Consider the following 20146-nt stretch of genomic DNA (forward strand, 5'->3'; position numbering starts at 1 on the left):
GTGACCGTGTTTCTTTTAAAATATGGGGCCGATCGCCTCAGTCGCCGGATTTCGCTGTGCAGAGTTGCGCCCCTTTCGCGTGCCCAAACACTATGATGGTGGTTCGAATTTCTGAACCCCTGGTCATGTAAATTTCTCGGTTGCATGGTCAGCGCAAATCGTGTTTATTGATTGTGGGTTTTATCGAAGTGGAAATGTCTGAGACCTGCATCATCTTGGGCTTCCCTCACACTTCAAACTAGACTAACATTAAGTCTCTGAAATCTTATATTACACAATGTCCTTCTTGACTCTAAAAATAATATAAAAATTCCCTATGGTAATTTCATATTAGCGCTAATTACTGTAGAGTGTTGGCTTCCATTGTCCATTGCTATAATTACCTATCAGCGCCAATCATCTGTTGGCTTCCCTTGTTAGTTTCTACCCTTTGTTATTTTCCACCCTTTGTTATCTTATCATTTTTGTTGTTCTTACATGTACATATATATGCTCTCTGCCTCATGGCATTCATTCACCTTATGAAGGAGTAAGCATATACTCCGAAACGTTGTGTTCCTCAGAATAAAGAAGTTGACATCCGTGTATATTCTCTTCCTTAAATAGGTTATTCTTTTTTTTGTAAATGCTACGCTTGCATTCCTGTTATTTATTTACAAGGTAAATATGCATAGCCAAAGAAACCAGTAGAACAAGTTTTCTTAATTTAAACCAGTATGACAAGTTTTCTTGATTTAAACTCTGTGGGTGTGTTGAGGGGAGGGTTCATGACGGTGGGTGGTGGGGGTGGGTGGTATATATATTCTAATTATTTCTTGTGTGATATGCTTGAATATAAAACCCAATTCAAATCTTCACATGCGATTGTATCGATCGTCTAATTGAGGACCAACTTTAAGAAAACATCGTTCCAGAAAAGAAAACCAATCTAAATGCAAGTCGACTGTCCAAAACGCCTCAAAAACTCAATCACATATCCGGACAGAACCGAACTGTTCCTAAACAATACACACAGACAACAAACATCACTGTTAACGGCATGGCTTCAATCGGTTAAAAGCTAACAAATAATAGCATTGAAGATGCTGGTGTATTATACTGGCAATTTTGATCACACGTTTGCTGAATATCTCCCGTATTTTAAAGGGAAATCTGTGTACTTACTTCCGGTTTTACACTTCCGGTAAATTTGCCATGTGGTTTTGTTGACAAGCGAAGAAATCGTATTTTTCCTGAATTGTGGAGATACCAGATGTTCTCAGCATGTCACGCATAATTGTCAAGAACCTACCAAAAGGGGTAGATATTGATTTGTAACCGTTTTTATTTCATTTTGTCAGTAGAGGTTATTTTGTAAATCACGAACTGTCCAGATGTCATTAAACAGTCCTGTATATAGTCTGCATAAGACGTGTACTGGGCTCTAGACGAGTCTGTTCAGGGGTTGGGGTAACCGTTCGTTTCGTTAATTGGGCCTTTTCATTCCATCCTCGTCTCGTGAGATGATCAGGTGATCACCACTGTTTATTTGGTTACAATTATGTTTGATTTATTACAATCACGTATCGATGGACTATTTCCATAATGGCAGGTCAGGGTATGATAGCTGAGCCCAGAACATACACCAACCAATTTATGGTCTCTGAATAGCCTATATGAATCTCAGTCGCATTTTTATAAGTCAATCGTAGTATGTCTCATATCCAAAATTACGTATGACAAAAACTAAATTGCGTTATTTCAGATGAGAAACACACTGTAACACATCGAGTTGCACCCGACTCGCCTAAAATCCGACTCGCCTAAAAAAATCTGACCCGACTCGCCTAAAAATTATATATAATATTTTGGTATGTGTTTGGCAAATATAACTTAAGTTAGGCCTAATGATCACAATTACTAGTGTATTCATACACAAGTATGGAAATAATAAAAACAAATCAACATATCATCCATAGAATTTGTCTTTTGTCATATTAACATCCTAAAAACATACATTAAAAGATCACTTAAGTCTTTACATACCTCATGGGTTCGTTATATATCCAGCAAATAATAACATTTAGGTACATTATGTGTATAAAATGCATCTCTATGTATTTCTGATAGTTACATACTTATTCTAAAATACAAAAACCGACCGTAGTTCGCTCAAAAGATTTTTAGGCGAGTCGGGTCAAAAATTTTTTAGGCGAGTCAGATTTTAGGCAAGTCGGGTGTATCCCTAACACATCCTTGTTTTAGTGATTAGTGAGAAACATGTCCTTGTTTTAATGATTAGTGAGAAAGTTATCCTTTAGTGCAGCTGTTTAATGATCCTTTTCTTTCATTAATTCAATCTTCTCTTTGATTAAACAAATTAACGTTATGAAAGTGACACTTAGTCAATGGTTCTGTGTGTTTTTAAATCATGCATGAAATAATTTTCGACTGTGATGTCACGTACATGCCCAATTCATTTCTCAAACCAAGACAATAATGCTCCGTACAGTGAAACTGACATTGCAAGCGCGGCGTAGAGTAAACTGGACTCAGCCTTGTTTTTTTTAATAGTAGAGACAGTCGTGTGTTTTTCTTACGGATGAGTTACAAATTACTTATTGCCAGCTTGATTAGATTAGAACTTCTATAGAAGCCAGTGTTTCTCAAAGCCTAGATTACAGTATAAATATGCCTCGATTGTATGCAGCGAATCGCTCTCCTACTCAGGGTTCCTTGCATCTTCCCAAGGCAAGGGAGTTAACTGACTATAAACGTCCAGTTTCCACCCTTGCTGAACTAGGCTGGTATTATGGAGTTACAATTTATCCTAAACCGTGAAAACTTATTTCCATTTGCATATTTCTCTTCCATATCAAGTCATCGAAACTCTATGGGGAGCTTGTGATACAGCCACTTTCATGTGAACATGGTGTAAAGCTATTGTCATATGCACCTCATTGTCGCAGTTGGGGCAGTATATCTGTATGATTATGCAAAACACTATGTATAGATCACCTAAAGGCTTGCATAAGGCATGTCTGTTCTTATTTCAGAATAAGTGCATTTGTTTACATGACAAAAGTCGGGTCACATGATAAGCCTACACAGGTGTGGTCACTGGAGCAGAATCGGAATAAGGGGAGCGGGGCTGAATAATCCTGGGGGTTATCAGCTACTAATTGCAAACAAAGCTTCAGAACAGTTGACATCCTGTCCCTTTAACCTTAAAATAAGACATTTCACTAGCTAGTGTACAACACAACCAAGTATGAGACAATTCCCTTATCTTGGAAATGAATGCATTTGAAAGTGTCCTAACTTTTATCATGTTTATGTTATTATATGCTGATGAGGGTATCAAGACTACACAGTTTGGGGCAATACACTTTGATTAATGTATTATATGTCAATCCAAGGTTTTCCTGATTTTACTGTTGAAAAAAAAACACATATGAAAGCTTATGTCATTGTCAAGGCAACTGTTTCTGTGTGGCTTCAGACCAAGGAGGAGAAGCTGAGAGAGCTGTTCACTCAGAAGGGGGAGGTTACAGACTTGTCCATGAAATACACCAAAGATGGCTTCTTCAGAAATTTTGCCTTTATTGGTTTTAAATCAGAGACCTCGGCACTTCAGGCCATCAAGCATTTCAACAACACCTTCTTTAATAGCACGAAGATGCAGGTAATGTTTATTAAGATGAATACATTCAGCTTGTTGATAATACCCGTGAAGATACGGGGTAGAATATGTCTTCAACAACCAATGCTTGCTGTAAAAGGCGACTATGCTTGTCGTAAGAGGCGACTAACGGAATCAGGTGGTCAGGCTCGCTGACTTGGTTGATGCATGTCATTGTATCCCAATTGCATAGATCAACTCACCTAATATCAATCACTGGATTTGATTATTTACAGACCGTCGTCATATAGTTCGAATATTGCGTAGTGCGTTGTTAAACAACAAACAAACAAAGCTTGATACTAAATGATATCTGAATCAGTGATAAAACATTCTGGTCGTACCATTCATTCAGCAATCAGGACAGTTTTACAAATGTATTATGAGTTTTGTTTTTTTCCAAGGTTGAACTTGCAAAGGATTTTGGAGACAAGACCAAGCCTCGAGCTTGGAGTAAATATTCTGCAGAGAGTTCCTCCCATCAGAAGAAAGCCAAGGCGGGGCAGACAGGAGGCCAGCAAAGTGCCATGAAAGATAAGAAACTGGTATGACAGAGTTGCCAGAATAAATGGCAGGAATGTGTTAGATCTGTGATAGGAATGCGTTATTATCATTATGGGAATGCATTATTATCATGGCGAAAATGGATAATTTCATGATGGGAATGTGTTAATGTCATGGAGGGATGTGTTCTTGTCACGAGAGGAATGTGTTATTGTCATGGTAATAATGCTTTATTGTCCTTGCAGGAATGTGTTATTGTCATGGCAGGAATATGTAATATCCGTGATGGGAATGCAATAATTTCATGATGGGAATGTGTTAATGTCATGGCAGGGATGTGTTATTGTGGTGGTAATAATGCTTTATTGTCGTGTCAGGAATGTTTTATTGTGGTGATAATGCTTTATTGTTGTATCAGGAATGTGTTATTGTGGTGATAATGCTTTATTGTTGTGTCAGGAATGTGTTATTGTGGTGATAATGCTTTATTGTTGTGTCAGGAATGTGTTATTGTGGTGATAATGCTTTATTGTCATGGTAGGAAGTCATATTTGTGTACAGGCTGCTGTCATGCAGTGTTGAACAGCACACCCTTGTGCCAGTACACTGAAATGAGACAGTTGCATGCTAACCCTCATTGTAAGGCTGTCGTGATAATTCTGACAATCAGATGTTGGTTGACATTTAAACTTTAATTTACAGACAGCTGTGGAGAGGAAAAAGAAGGCCAAAGAAGAGAAAATGAAAGAATTTCTTGGTGAAGTGAGTTTGAAAATAACCTTGCCATTAACATTTAAAATGAATTGAACAAGTAAGCACTAATTAATGGATAGTACAAGTAAGCTGTCATTGATGGATTGTACAAATAGACAGTAATGATAAGCTTTGGAATGATCCTGTTACCTTTCCATTCATGTATTTCTACCTGTGAAGATTGCATGTCAGAGTTGGTTCAGCAACCATGTTCATCGTAAAAGGCGACTATACTTGTCATGAAAGGCGACTATGCTTGTCATAAAAGGCAACTATGCTTGTCAAAAAAGGCGACTATGCTTGTCTTAAAAGGTGACTATGCTCGTCGTAAAAGGTGACTATGCTCGTCGTAAAAGGTGACTATGCTTGTCGTAAAAGGTGACTATGCTTGTAAAAAAAAGGCGACTATTCTTGTCGTAAAAGGCGACTATGCTTGTAAAAAAAAAGGCGACTGTGCTTGTCGTAAAAGGCGATTATACTTGTTGTGAAAGGTGACTATTCTTGTCCTTAAAGGCGACTATGCTTGTCATAAAAGGCGACTATTGTTGTTGTAAAAGACGACTATGTTTATCGTAAAAGGCAATTATGCTTGTCGTAAAAGGCAATTATGCTTGTCATAAAAGGCGACTATTCTTGTCGTAAAAGGCGAGTAAAGGTACATGTGGTCAGGCTCACTGACTTGGATGATTCATCATATCCCAATTTATGCTCATGATGTCAGTCACTAGATTGTCTGGTCCATACTTGATTATTTACTGACCCGCATCATACAGATTGAAAATTGATGATTGCGGCATTAAACAACAAACAAATCATATATTTCTGCTCTTGACAATCTACCTTGATCATGACCAAGCTAACTGCAGGTGACATCTTGTCTTCCAGCTCGGGGATGATCCAGAGTTTAAGGAGTTTCTGGAAGTTCATCAGAACGCTGCGATGAAAAGCACATGGAGCAATGACACGGGTCAAGCAAAAGTTGCCTCCCCTGACAAGCAGCTGAAGAAACGCAACGATGTCACCTTTGATGATGAAAGTAGCAGTGGTGAAGATGATGATGATGATGATGATGATGATGATGATGATGATGATGACAAAAGTGATGACAGCAATGATGAAAAAAGTATGTGATCCGATTAGTGGTATTTTGTATTACAGTCAAGTCTCATTAATCCGACACTCGTTAATCCGACAATCAGCTTTATCCGACACTAATGATGGGAAACGATTAAATCAGTGCTATTTAGACCCATTAATCCGACAGTCTGTCAGGACCGGAGCCCTAGAAACTCTCAGGAGTCAAGCTGCTTAACGTGGTCACCCATCCAACTACTGGTACTCTCCGAGACCGACATTGCTTAACTTCACCTGATTTGTGACCAGTGCGCTGTGCACAGGACCACGTGCCACAATGGGACTTGACTGTATATGGACCTTTAATCAGGGACCTGATCCACGAAACAATCTTAGCACTGCAAAATATTATAAGTCAGTGTTAAAGTATGGTCGTCATGATTACCTCAGCGTTAGGATGACTTATTGGAGCGGGTCCCTCATCTTACCCAGTCAAGATAAATTTTTCTGGACTAATGGCTAAGGTCTCCAAAAGCCATGTACATCTAACATTAACAAAGATAAAATCACCGCTCGGGTGAAAAAAGTTCCTGAACATCACTGACTTCATGGGAAAAAATATACAAATGACATCAAAGAACATTTTTTGCACTAGAACAATATTTTGATGTCAATTTATCATGAATTCAATACGTGTCCTCTGTCAATGTCATCTCAGGCTGAAAGTGGCATGGTGTCAATTGTCAGTTCACAAGTCAGTATCGGGAATGACCACCACTACATGATTAGTAGTGACACAAGCTTGACAACGGCGCCTTCTTGATTGGCTGAGGAAGGCTTGAAGTACAGATTCATTCTTAGACCCATTTACCTTTTTCTTATTGTAGACGTGAAACAGTCAAAACCAACAGCAAAAACAGCAAAGACAACGCTATCCGACCTGGAGGTATGTGGTGGTGGTGTTTATGAAGAATATATTGACTCCAAGTTAAAAACATCTTCCTGAGGCAAGGGAGTTAACTGACTTTAAACATGTTTACTCCCACCAATGTTTTTTAACCATGATTGTAAATTCTCTAAAAATGCATATTTGGCTTGGTGAACTTCAACTCATATCAAAGTACCGGACCGAGGGAGCTGAATGGTGGCGTCCCTGTCTGGCAACGCTCATGTTGTTTGTTAACTTTTTCTCAGAAACCAATGGACCAATGAAACAGGAACTTCATTGGTTTAGTCCCACCAAGGATGACATCCCAATTTGTTCAATTGGTTTCAAATTTGATTTTCATGATCATATTTAAAAAGCTATTTATCGCCATGGCTCAGTCATTTTTGTTGAGTTTGGTACGTGTGTAGGTAGCAGGGTTGTCGTTAATCATGTTAATGGTGGGGCTTGACATATGTGTTCTGTTTTGCTGCGGTATTTTAGATTTAGACCTGGATTTGACCTTTGCGTTTCAACCATACTGAAAGCTGAAACTTTGTATCGTCATTATTTGTCTGGCCATTTTGTACAAAATGAAATGAAATTTGGTATTTGTTTGGTTTGTCAGTCAACTCGCATGTTCTGGTCTTTTTACAAAATATTAAGGTTTGGCCTTGTTCTTTTTACCATGCTTGGAAATTCTCTAACAATGCATACAGTATACTACGTTTATAACGAACATGCTTATAACATGTATAATGAATTGAATGATATAACAAACTTATTTCTTAGTCCCGGACATTTGTTGTATATATGCTGTATATATGAATATGACGATCTATAGTTATTACAAACTAAAATTAGTGGTCCCTTTGAGTTTGTTATAACCATATTTTACTGTATTTTACTGTACTGTATTCTACTCATTTCCAATTCCCGGACCGAGGGAGCTGAACTATGGCGTGTTTGTTTCTTCCTATGTTTACATCATATTTTGTACAAATCATTAGTTTCTTTGTTTGCTTTCGACCTCAATATTGATGCAGAAAATATTTAAATATCAATGCTGAGAGCATTTTTGGCTGTCTTGACTTCATGCAGGGAATTCATGTTGAAAACACGGTGCTTGGATGCACGGGGGAGGGATGGGCGGTTTTTGATGGATATAGGATGCCGAGGCTGTTTTAAACACAAAAGACTGTATTTCTGTTGGTCAAGCACATGGTCAACACTCCTGGCTGGAGGCTGCCATTTTGGTAAACATGGAAATTGGAAAACGAAATCAAGTATAACAAAAGTGGAATTAAACGCCGAAATGAAATAATAGACATTTGGGCTCAGAAGGCTTTCTGACACATGTGCCATGTCACTATTTATTATATTTCCCCTGTCTCCAGTATCTGAAGACGATGATGACGTCGTCCGTACTGCTCAGTGACTCCAGTGAATCTAATAAAGACTCCGATGAGGATGATGATGAAGAAGCTCCCACATCCAAGAAGAATAAACAAAAAGGCAAAGTGAAGACGAAGAAAAAGGGTACCAAGGGAGGTAACTCTGATGGAACGCAAGAAAATTCGGGAAAGACAATTGCTCATAAACAGGTACATTTTCTGTTTTGTTTCTCTTGGTGTTTTTTTTGCTTCAATTGACTCAAGACACTATGGAAGTACTCAAAAGAGTTTGTCAAGTTATGTTTCTGAGACAGTGGTGACCTGGCTCTTCAATACAAATGACCTTCGCAGATAGGGCTATTTGTAGAAATTCATGTATATGCATGTTATGACGGTTACGATGAATTCTCATATTGCTGGTGTGCCCCACCATGATAGTGCTGGAAAATAAAAGCTGCTTAAAACCCAACTCACTCATGGATATTAAAAGACAATCCATCATTGAATAATATGACATCATAATGCATGTCTCTGAACAAGCTGAATGTACATGTCCTTGTAATGTACATGCGCCTGTGGCCTTCATGTTATAACACACACCATGTCCTTGTATTGTACATGGGCCTGTGGCCTTCATGTTATAACACACACCATGTCCTTGTATTGTACATGGGCCTGTGGCCTTCATGTTATAACACACACCGTGTCCTTGTATTGTACATGGGCCTGTGGCCTTCATGTTATAACACACACCATGTCCTTGTATTGTACATGGGCCTGTGGCCTTCATATTATAACACACACCATGTTCTTGTATTGTACATGGGCCTGTGGCCTTCATGTTATAACACACACCATGTCCTTGTATTGTACATGCGCCTGTGGCCTTCATGTTATAACACACACCATGTCCTTGTATTGTACATGGGCCTGTAGCCTTCACGTTATAACACACACCATGTCCTTGTATTGTACATGGGCCTGTGGCCTTCATGTTATATAACACACCATGTCCTTGTATTGTACATGCGCCTGTGGCCTTCATGTTATAACACACACCGTGTCCTTGTATTGTACATGGGCCTGTGGCCTCCATGTTATAACACACCATGTCCTTGTATTGTACATGGGCCTGTGGCCTCCATGTTATAACACACACCATGTCCTTGTATTGTACATGCGCCTGTGGCCTCCATGTTATAACACACACCATGTCCTTGTATTGTACATGGGCCTGTGGCCTTCATGTTATAACACACACCATGTCCTTGTATTGTACATGGGCCTGTGGCCTTCATGTTATAACACACACCATGTCCTTGTATTGTACATGGGCCTGTGGCCTTCATGTTATAACACACACCATGTCCTTGTATTGTACCAGGGCCTATGGCCTTCATGTTATAACACACACCATGTCCTTGTATTGTACATGGGCCTGTGGCCTTCATGTTATATAACACACACCATGTCCTTGTATTGTACATGGGCCTGTGGCCTTCATGTTATAACACACACCATGTCCTTGTATTGTACATGGGCCTGTGGCCTTCATGTTATATAACACACACCATGTCCTTGTATTGTACATGGGCCTGTGGCCTTCATGTTATAACACACACCATGTCCTTGTATTGTACATGGGCCTGTGGCCTTCATGTTATAACACACACCATGTCCTTGTATTGTACATGGGCCTGTGGCCTTCATGTTATAACACACACCGTGTCCTTGTATTGTACATGGGCCTGTGGCCTTCATGTTATAACACACACCATGTTCTTGTATTGTACATGGGCCTGTGGCCTTCATGTTATAACACACACCATGTCCTTGTATTGTACATGGGCCTGTGGCCTTCATGTTATAACACACACCATGTTCTTCTCATTAAGTATCACCTTGATACCGATAACAGTGCCGTTGAAATTTTCAGGTTGAAGAAAAGCCGAGATATGTGGCAAAGATCCGAGGGCTGTATGGAAAATACAATGAGGTAGTGTACCATTTGTCATGTGGAACTGTTGGTTTAGATCTTGGGTATCAGGGTTGTCATTTTATATTTTGAGAGGTATTACCTCCCGTATGCGTGACCGACCATCTCGGTCTCCACCATATGGTCCTAGTGGGTTTTATCAAAGTGGTTAATGTCTAAAGCGTTCCTCAGGCTTTCCTGCCACATTAAGTTGACCTGATGTGTTAAGGCCAAAATACTGTTGGAGGTCAGTTAAAATTGGGTTTAACGTCGCGTCCAAGATTATAGCACTTATATACCGACGTGCATGCTTGTACTAGTCCGGCGGATGCCAATTTATAGTGCTAGCCCACTGAGATACCATGCCGCAGTTTTACATGAATACCCCACTCAGACACAGTATACAGACTCCGAACCGACCAGTCCTTGTTTTAGCCCCTTAATGCCGAGCGCCAGACAGGGTAACAACAAGTACCATCTTTTAATGTCTTTTGGTATGACAGGTCCGGGGATCAAACCCCTGACCTTCCTCTCTCCGGGCGGACACTCTAAATACTGTTGGATGCGACATTAACCCCATCATGACACCTATGTCAGGCCTTCTATCCAAGTTTGTAGATCGATGCTTATGATGTCAATCACTGGATTGCCTGGTTGAGACTTGATTTTTTTACAGACCGCTTTCATATAGTGGCGTTAAACAACATCAACAACTTTGCATCAAAACCTCAGTTCTGTATACGCTGTGTATTTGGTCACATCAAATGTTGGTTGTCATGTTTTTTATTTTCTATTTTTTTCAGAAATTGATCAAGGAATTCTTCCAGCCCCTACACACCGTGTCCATCAAGCTGCCCAGAAATGCTCGCAAGAACCTGATCGGTAGAGACCAGATACTTGTTAGTCAACTGTATGTGTGTGTGGGAGTGTGGTTGCCTGGTGATACAGTCCCTCATCCTGCTGCCAGCCTCCAACCCCACCCGTCGGTATTCCGGGCTACAGTGGAGCCTCACTAACCCGTTCTAATCGTAAGAGGCGATAAGAGGGATTGGTTGGTCAGGCTCACTGACTTGGCTTATGCATGTCATTGTATCCCAGTTGCATGGATCGATGCTCATGATGTTGTTTGTTGTTGTTATTCCAACTATATGACGGCGGTCTGTAAATAATTTACTCTGGACCAGACTATCCAGTGATTGACATCATGAGCATCGATCCACGCAATTGGGATACGATGACATGCATCAACAAAGTCATTGAGCCTGACCACCTGATCCCGTTTGTCACCTCTTACGGCAAGCAAGGGTTGCTGGAGACAAATTCTAACCTGGATCTTTACGGGTATCTTGATGTCAATCCCGGGATTGTCTGATCTTGATTGTTTACAGACCGCTGGATTATCGCTGGGTGTGGCATTAACAACAAACAAACAATAAACAAACACTGTAAATGAAGGATGGATGCCTTGGACTTCCCCCCCCAATTGAAACTTTGTTTAGAAAGGATGTGCTTGGTCTGTGATTCCTGATATGTGCTATCTTTACATTGTTTATGTCTTCTGTTCACAGGCGTTGCATTTGTTGAATTCTCCTGTGTCAAAGATTTGGACCAAGCTTTGAGGAAAAACAAAACCTTTATTAGTAAGTTGTGTGCAGTTGGCTGTTACTTAGTAAATACATAATCTCGCAGATGATGCTTCAGGACATATTTGCACTCACTGTACAATATTGTGCCAATCAGCAAATGAACACTAGATTACTTTCGAGTCCTGGTCATTCCATTCTAAATCTAGTCCTTTGTGTCAATGTGGTGGAGGGGCGGTCGGGTAGCCTAGTGGTTAAAGCGTACGCTCGTCACGCCGAAGACCCGGGTTCGATTCCCAACATGGGTACAATGTGTGAAGCCCACCGTGATATTGCTGGAATATTGCTAAAAGCGGCGTAAAACCATACTCACTCACTCACTGGAGTAAATTCAAATAACTCATTCCGCTATGCAGTGTATGAAGCCAATTGTTTTCCGTACTCATCGATTTAACCAAACTGGCAATTGTCTGTGACCACAATCACTTGGAACATTCCTCCCTTACAATAATAGACCTGTCATAAAACTGTATTTACTGTAGAAAACTCTCTCGCTTGTGACAATGTTGTTCCACCTGTTATTTTGCTACATTTAACTGAATATCTTCTTTATTAGACACTAAATTCGTAGGTTTTCATCCCAAAATGAAAGAACTTGAGGTTGGGGAAGTTTTCTGTATTTCTTTTTCAACAAACTGAGAAGTACGGAATAATTGTCCCAACTGAAGGAAGGATGGACGTCCAAGTGTTTGTCCAGGGCATTCTTGCAATGAGGGACAGTGGTCATTGCCAGTATTTAATTGTACATGATATGTTACCATGGTTACTAACTGTCATTTTAAGAAAGAAAATGAAGACGAGCCTATAAAATGTAAACCATCCAGGGAAGCACCACTAACATTGCCTGTTTGTTCAGAGGATGTAATGTTTACAATGTGTGACACGAAGAACGGATAACGTTGTATCATCATGACAATATTCTTCACAACAATAATGCAATTTGATGTCGTGTTGCACAGACCAATCGGCATTGAGAACACCAAACTGTACATGCAATGTCAAGGTTATTAAAGTTGCTATGTCAACCATCATGGGTAATATTAGCATGTATTTCATCAAGTAAGGCGGCAACACATACTGTGTTTGCTGCGATAAGCTTACTGGGTGCTTGGAAACTTAACAAAGGGGCACTAACTAACACCATTCACGAGTTACATTTGAGTTTGAGCGTTAGAGAACAAACTCAGGTCAGTCGTCAGTGAGTGGTGTCTTCAGTAGGTCTGTGAGTGAGGGGTGTCTTCAGTAGGTCTGTGAGTGAGTGCTGTCGTCAGTTGGTCTGTGAGTGAGTGCACTCTTCAGTAGGTCTGTGAGTGAGTGAGGCATTTGGTAGTGAGATGTGTGGGGATGAAAAAATCTGTATTGTGTTCACGTGTTGACTGTTACCATGGTTACAGATGGCAAGCGGATCAGCATGAAGAGAACTCAGGAAGAGGCTGACCTCAAGGTTACGGAGCATGAACCGAGAGCGTGGGAACTGAAAATAGTATGAGACATTTTATTCTTCACATGGGTCCCCTCTCCAAAGTAAGATGGATGTTGAAGACTTCCTGAGAGTTTATACCAGTGGTACCTTATTGTTTAGTTATGTGTCAAATTATTTGGGAGTGTTTGGAATAGTTTAGAAATAAACAAATTGAACTATTGCTGGAATGATAGTACTCAGTGCAAAACACCCCCCCTCTGTATGAAGTTGCTGTGTGAACTGCCAGGCCCATGGGTGAGGTGAAATGTGGTTTAACGTTGCGTCCAAGATTATTGCACTTATATAGCGACGTGCATGCACGTGTGTGTGTGTGTGGCTGCTTGTACTAGTCCGGACTGATGCCGATTTATAGTGCTAGCCCACTGAGATGCCATGCCGCACTTTAACATCACTCAGACACAGTATACTGACTCCGAGCCGACCAGTCCTTGTTTTAGCCCCTTAATGCCGAGCGCCAGACAGGGTAACAACAAGTACCATCATCGAACCCCGGACCTTCCGCTCTCCAGGCGGACGCTCCACCTCTAGACCACAGAGGCGGTCTCCAGGCACATGGGATGTGAGCATATCAATAAGGCCAAGTTAGTTATGGCCGTGAAAAGTTGCATACACGTTACCTGTCCATTGTGTCGTTGTACAAAACAACCATAGCACTAGGACTGTCGTACGTCTATATTGAGATATGGGAGTTACGACCACCTTAGGGCTAAGATCACTTTTTACAACGGCACCCATGTCTGATTTGTTTACTCAGTTTCAAACAAGAAGAGCCCCATCTATAATTAATGTATGCCTGCCCACGTAATTCATATTTCACATCTTGTTAGTACAGAAGTGATCTTAAGACCCCTAGTTTTATGCTTGGTACCCACAATTCATTACTGAGACCCCCAGGTCTCACACATACACTTTGGGGCACGGGTGGCCCAGTCATCAAGGCGCCAGGATTCGCTGTGCAGAGTTGTGTCCCTTGGGCACGCCAGAAACCTATGATTGTGGGTTCGAATTCCGGTTCGCCCCAATTATGTTTCTAGGTTTGTCAGCACCATACCCATGCTCGTGGGTTTCACCGAAGTGGTAAACGTCTGAGACCTGCATCGCTTCGGGCTTTCCTCCCATATTAAGCTGACACGCCGCAATATAACTGGAATACTATTAAAAGCGGCGTTAAACCAAACTCACTCACACATAGACCTGGTAGATCCCTCATGTGGTATGTAATCCATGCTCGATAATCCGGTGTGTCTTCATTTGTAAGATACATACCCTGGACCCATTCTCCTCCACAGCTTCATATAGACGTCACTTCAACACCTTCACCTCACTTGTCTCCAACTTGGCACGGGATTTCTCTTGCTCATGACTGTAATTTGATTGGATGGCTATTTTTAGGATAAGGCTCAACCAAAGCTATGACGTCAATGTGTCCAGGGTATTTATTTAGGACATCAGAATGGAGATTTGATCCCTGGATGACCGAAGATGCACATAATCTGGAATTTCTTTTTTATTTCTGCCTAGCAACAAGATCGGGCGGAGGAGGATGAAGGGATAGCGGAGGTAAGTTTGGGGGAGGAACATGTGTGTTTGTACATTTCTACTTTCTCAGGCTGTTCCAATGAAGTTAAATGTCATTTAAGCTGATCTTTCACTTTGATAGGATACTACCCCGGTATTTCCATAGTATCTGAATGAGAAGGATGCGTGGATTCCTTAGCCAATCAGATGTCAGCCTTTTGAAATGATTTGGGTTCATTTCTTTACCACCTTGATTCAGAAATTTCAATGTAACAAATGAAAACCCACACAAAACACCAATATTCCTTTGATGAGGGAGATGACTCCCTTTTGGGCGGACCTGTCATGGTGCTCATAAACAATAGGGTGTATTATATATCTACAATGTAATGGCCTGGCCTTTATCATTTACTTTCAGTACAGGCTGATTAAGTTCATTTTTCGAGCTGCATGTACCGGTAACAGATATATTTGTCTCAGTGCTTCGCTTGCTTGTACCAAGAATTTAGAAGCCTTGACACTGATGGTGTTAAGCAACAAACAAACTGGTTAGTGTGTCTAAACAATGGACAGAAGTAGAGTATAAACAATGGACGGGAGTAGAGAATAAACAATGGACAGAAGTAGAGAATAAACAATGGACAGGAGTTGAGAATAAACGATGGACAGAAGTAGAGAATAAACAATGGACAGAAGTAGAGAATAAACAATGGACAGAAGTAGAGAATAAACAATGGACAGGAGTAGAGAATAAACAATGGACAGAAGTAGAGAATAAACAATGGACAGAAGTAGAGAATAAACAATGACCGGAGTAGAGAATAAACAATGGACAGAAGTAGAGAATAAACAATGGACAGAAGTAGAGAATAAACAATGACGGGAGTAGAGAATAAACAATGGACAAGAGTAGAGAATAAACAATGGACGTAGTAGGGAATAAACAATGGACAGAAGTAGAGAATAAACATTGGACAGGAGTAGAGAATAAACAATGAACAGGAGTAGAGAATAAACAATGGACAGAAGTAGAGAATAAACAATGGACATAAGTAGAGAATAACATTGGACAGGAGTACGGAATAAACATTGGACAGAAGTAGAGAATAAACAATGGACAGAAGTAGAGAATAAACAATGGACAGAAGTAGAGAATAAACAATGGACAGGAGTAGAGAATAAACAATGGACAGAAGTAGAGAATAAACAATGGACAGAAGTAGAGAATAAACAATGGACAGAAGTAGAGAATAAACAATGGACAGAAGTAGAGAATAAACATTGGATAGGAGTAGAGAATAAACATTGGATAGGAGTAGAGAATAAACAATGGACAAAAGTAGAGAATAAACAATGGACAGGAGTAGAGAATAAACATTGGATAGGAGTAGAGAATAAACAATGGACAAAAGTAGAGAATAAACAATGGACAGAAGTAGAGAATAAACAATGGACAGAAGTAGAGAATGAGAAGGTAGTAATTGTTTAAGGCAGCACATTTGCCAAGTGGAGTTGGTTTGCTTGCTGTAAAATACATGTCGCAGCTTTAACAAGATCCAACCGGGACAAACTCTATCTTATGCCTATTGACTAGAATGAGGATTTGTTGTTCACAATGGCTGGTGAGTGTGGTCAACTCTAAGCTGTGACACTATTCACTCACTCAGTCCATCAGGTCTGGATTAAAGTGAACAGAAGTGCTGGTGGTGTGTTACTTTTACTGATGTGTTCGCCATCTGCTTCAGTCTGGGCGGCTGTTTGTGAGGAACCTGGCCTACTGCTGTACAGAGGATGACATAGATGCTTTGTTCAGAGAATATGGTGAGCAGATATGTAAACTTATAAAATGACATAGATGCTTTGTTCAGAGAATATGGTGAGCAGATATGTAAACTTATAAAATGACATAGATGCTTTGTTCAGAGAATATGGTAAGCAGATATGTAAACTTATAAGATGACATAGATGCTTTGTTCAGAGAATATGGTGAGCAGATATGTAAACTTATAAGATGACATAGATGCTTTGTTCAGAGAATATGGTGAGCGGATATGTAAACTTATAAAATGACATAGATGCTTTGTTCAGAGAATATGGTGAGCAGATATGTAAACTTATAAGATGACATAGATGCTTTGTTCAGAGAATATGGTGAGCGGATATGTAAACTTATAAAATGACATAGATGCTTTGTTCAGAGAATATGGTGAGCGGATATGTAAACTTATAAGATGACATAGATGCTTTGTTCAGAGAATATGGTGAGCAGATATGTAAACTTATAAAATGACATAGATGCTTTGTTCAGAGAATATGGTGAGCGGATATGTAAACTTATAAGATGACATAGATGCTTTGTTCAGAGAATATGGTGAGCAGATATGTAAACTTATAAAATGACATAGATGCTTTGTTCAGAGAATATGGTGAGCAAATATGTAAACTTGTTCTATATATACTCACCGTTAATGCGAACCATAGAAACAAATGGAGAAGTATGTACGTCAAGAAGAGATGTTTCCAATGTGTACCACTTGATGACAAAACAAACAATCAGTCAAGTGTTACCACAGCACATCTTTTTTCTTATCACGATATGCTGCACGTGACTTCCAAACTTTACACGCTAATCCTGCACGAGACAAATGGTCATGGATCTATGATGTCACAAGTGGTGCGCGCACGTACCAGTATGTTCGTTTGTGTTTCAAAAGAATCTAATGAGAGTGAGATGTCTTTGTGGCCCACTACTTTTACTAGTTACTGTGATTGAAGTGATGTATGTCATAGGCATGAGTGATGTCTTAGGCATGAGTGATGTCTTAGGCATGAGTGATGTCATAGGCATGACTGATGTCATAGGCATGACTGATGTCTTAGGCATGAGTGATGTCTAAGGCATGAGTGATGTCTTAGGCATGACTGATGTCTTAGGCATGACTGATGTCTTAGGCATGAGTGATGTCTTAGGCATGAGTGATGTCTTAGGCATGAGTGATGTCTTAGGCATGAGTGATGTCTTAGGCATGACTGATGTCTAAGGCATGAGTGATGTCATAGGCATGAGTGATGTCATAGGCATGAGTGATGTCTTAGGCATGACTGATGTCATAGGCATGACTGATGTCTTAGGCATGAGTGATGTCATAGGCATGAGTGATGTCTTAGGCATGAGTGATGTCTTAGGCATGACTGATGTCTTAGGCATGACTGATGTCATAGGCATGAGTGATGTCTTAGGCATGACTGATGTCTTAGGCATGACTGATGTCTTAGGCATGAGTGATGTCATAGGCATGAGTGATGTCTTAGGCATGACTGATGTCTTAGGCATGAGTGATGTCTTAGGCATGACTGATGTCTTAGGCATGACTGATGTCTTAGGCATGACTGATGTCTTAGGCATGAGTGATGTCTTAGGCATGACTGATGTCTTAGGCATGACTGATGTCTTAGGCATGACTGATGTCTTTGACATGATGGGTGTGTTTGGTGATTGACATGAATGCTGTTTCAGGTCCCCTGACAGACGTGAGTGTTCCCGTGGACCCCTTCACCCACAAGGTCAAGGGCTTCGCTCACGTGACATTCATGATGCCGGAGCATGCTGTAAAGGCCTTTGTGGCATTAGATGGCACCGTCTTCCAGGTAGGGATTTCGGACATACGACCTAAATGGCACGATGAACGTATGATTTTACTTATACACTATTGAAGTCATATTTTCATGTGATATTTGATCAATGGACACATGTATAGTTGACCTTGTTGTAACCTTTTGTTTTAACTCCCAGGCCTTATGGGATCATCATTTCACTTTCAGCCTTATGTCCAAAAATGTTGCCCCCTTGGGACTGAACCTCCTTCCCTCACTCACTCTGTTATTTGATTTCACTCACTCACTCACCCACCCTGCTGTCTGATTTCAGGGTCGAATGTTACACATACTCCCTGGAAAACCCAAACCAGATGAAATAGAATTAACAGGTGAGTCATGAGGCTAGTCAGACATCAGGCTAGTCAGGCATGAAGCTAGTCAGACATCAGGCTAGTCAGACATGAGGCTAGTCAGGCATGAGGCTAGTCAGGCATCAGACTCGTCAGACATGAGGCTAGTCAGACCTCAGGCTTATCAGACATGAGGATTGTCAGGCATCAGGCTTGTCAGACATCAGGCTTGTCAGACATCAGACTTGTCATACACATGCATAATTTGGCATAACCTTAATGAGAAAGTCCGAGCAATGTTTTGGCGTACAGAGAAGGATACACCTGGGCGTGTTTTGGTGACCTGTTCAGCATTGGTTTCTGACAATTTGACCTTTGACATCCATGCAGTTAAAGAAAAAATCATGAAACTTATATTCCACCATCATAACTGATAGATCTTGCAATGTGTTGCAGAAAAAACTTCCTTTAAGAAGAAACAAGAAGCAGAAAAGAAATCTTTGGCTAAAAGGTGAGGATTGGTGGTCGCTGTATGATGTCCCAGGTTAGAGTGAGTACCCAGCAACATGTGTGTCAGTAGAGGTGTCTGTATGGATTGGTGGTCGCTGCATGGTGTCCCAGGTTAGAGTGAGTACCCAGCAACATGTGTGTCAGTAGAGGTGTCTGTATGGATTGGTGGTTGCTGCATGGTATCCCAGGTTAGAGAGAGTACCCAGCAACATGTGTGTCAGTAGAGGTGTCTGTATGGATTGGTGGTCGCTGTATGGTATCCCAGGTTAGAGTGAGTACCCAGCAACATGTGTGTCAGTAGAGGTGTCTGTATGGATTGGTGGTCGCTGCATGGTATCCCAGGTTAGAGTGAGTACCCAGCAACATGTGTGTCAGTAGAGGTGTCTGTATGGATTGGTGGTCGCTGCATGGTATCCCAGGTTAGAGTGAGTACCCAGCAAACTGTGTGTCAGTAGAGGTGTCTGTATGGATTGGTGGTCGCTGCATGGTATCCCAGGTTAGAGTGAGTACCCAGCAAACTGTGTGTCAGTAGAGGTGTCTGTATGGATTGGTGGTCGCTGCATGGTATCCCAGGTTAGAGAGAGTACCCAGCAAACTGTGTGTCAGTAGAGGTGTCTGTATGGATTGGTGGTCGCTGCATGGTATCCCAGGTTAGAGTGAGTACCCAGCAAACTGTGTGTCAGTAGAGGTGTCTGTATGGATTGCTGGTCGCTGCATGGTATCCCAGGTTAGAGTGAGTACCCAGCAACATGTGTGTCA

The 20146-nt window shown here is 40.8% G+C and overlaps 1 protein-coding gene across 1 annotated transcript in view; it reads left to right on the forward strand.

Moving 5' to 3' along the window:
- The first annotated feature begins 1181 nt into the window (after positions 1 to 1181).
- The window catches only part of LOC139472262 (probable RNA-binding protein 19), a 31514-nt gene continuing 12549 nt past the window's right edge, over positions 1182 to 20146 (forward strand). Inside the window, exons 1-16 of the mRNA XM_071254668.1 lie at positions 1182 to 1299; positions 3482 to 3664; positions 4066 to 4206; positions 4868 to 4927; positions 5804 to 6041; positions 6880 to 6938; positions 8315 to 8521; positions 10248 to 10307; positions 11090 to 11168; positions 11855 to 11926; positions 13324 to 13412; positions 14934 to 14972; positions 16676 to 16751; positions 18448 to 18578; positions 18859 to 18916; positions 19334 to 19388. Coding sequence (XP_071110769.1) covers positions 1264 to 1299; positions 3482 to 3664; positions 4066 to 4206; positions 4868 to 4927; positions 5804 to 6041; positions 6880 to 6938; positions 8315 to 8521; positions 10248 to 10307; positions 11090 to 11168; positions 11855 to 11926; positions 13324 to 13412; positions 14934 to 14972; positions 16676 to 16751; positions 18448 to 18578; positions 18859 to 18916; positions 19334 to 19388 — 1583 coding nt within the window. The 5' untranslated portion in view covers positions 1182 to 1263. The remainder of the gene's footprint in view (positions 1300 to 3481; positions 3665 to 4065; positions 4207 to 4867; positions 4928 to 5803; positions 6042 to 6879; positions 6939 to 8314; positions 8522 to 10247; positions 10308 to 11089; positions 11169 to 11854; positions 11927 to 13323; positions 13413 to 14933; positions 14973 to 16675; positions 16752 to 18447; positions 18579 to 18858; positions 18917 to 19333; positions 19389 to 20146) is intronic.

The sequence above is a fragment of the Haliotis cracherodii genome, unplaced genomic scaffold (genome assembly GCF_022045235.1).
Source record: "Haliotis cracherodii isolate W230 unplaced genomic scaffold, xgHalCrac1.p SCAF_24, whole genome shotgun sequence".
Taxonomy (NCBI): Eukaryota; Metazoa; Mollusca; class Gastropoda; order Lepetellida; family Haliotidae; genus Haliotis; species Haliotis cracherodii.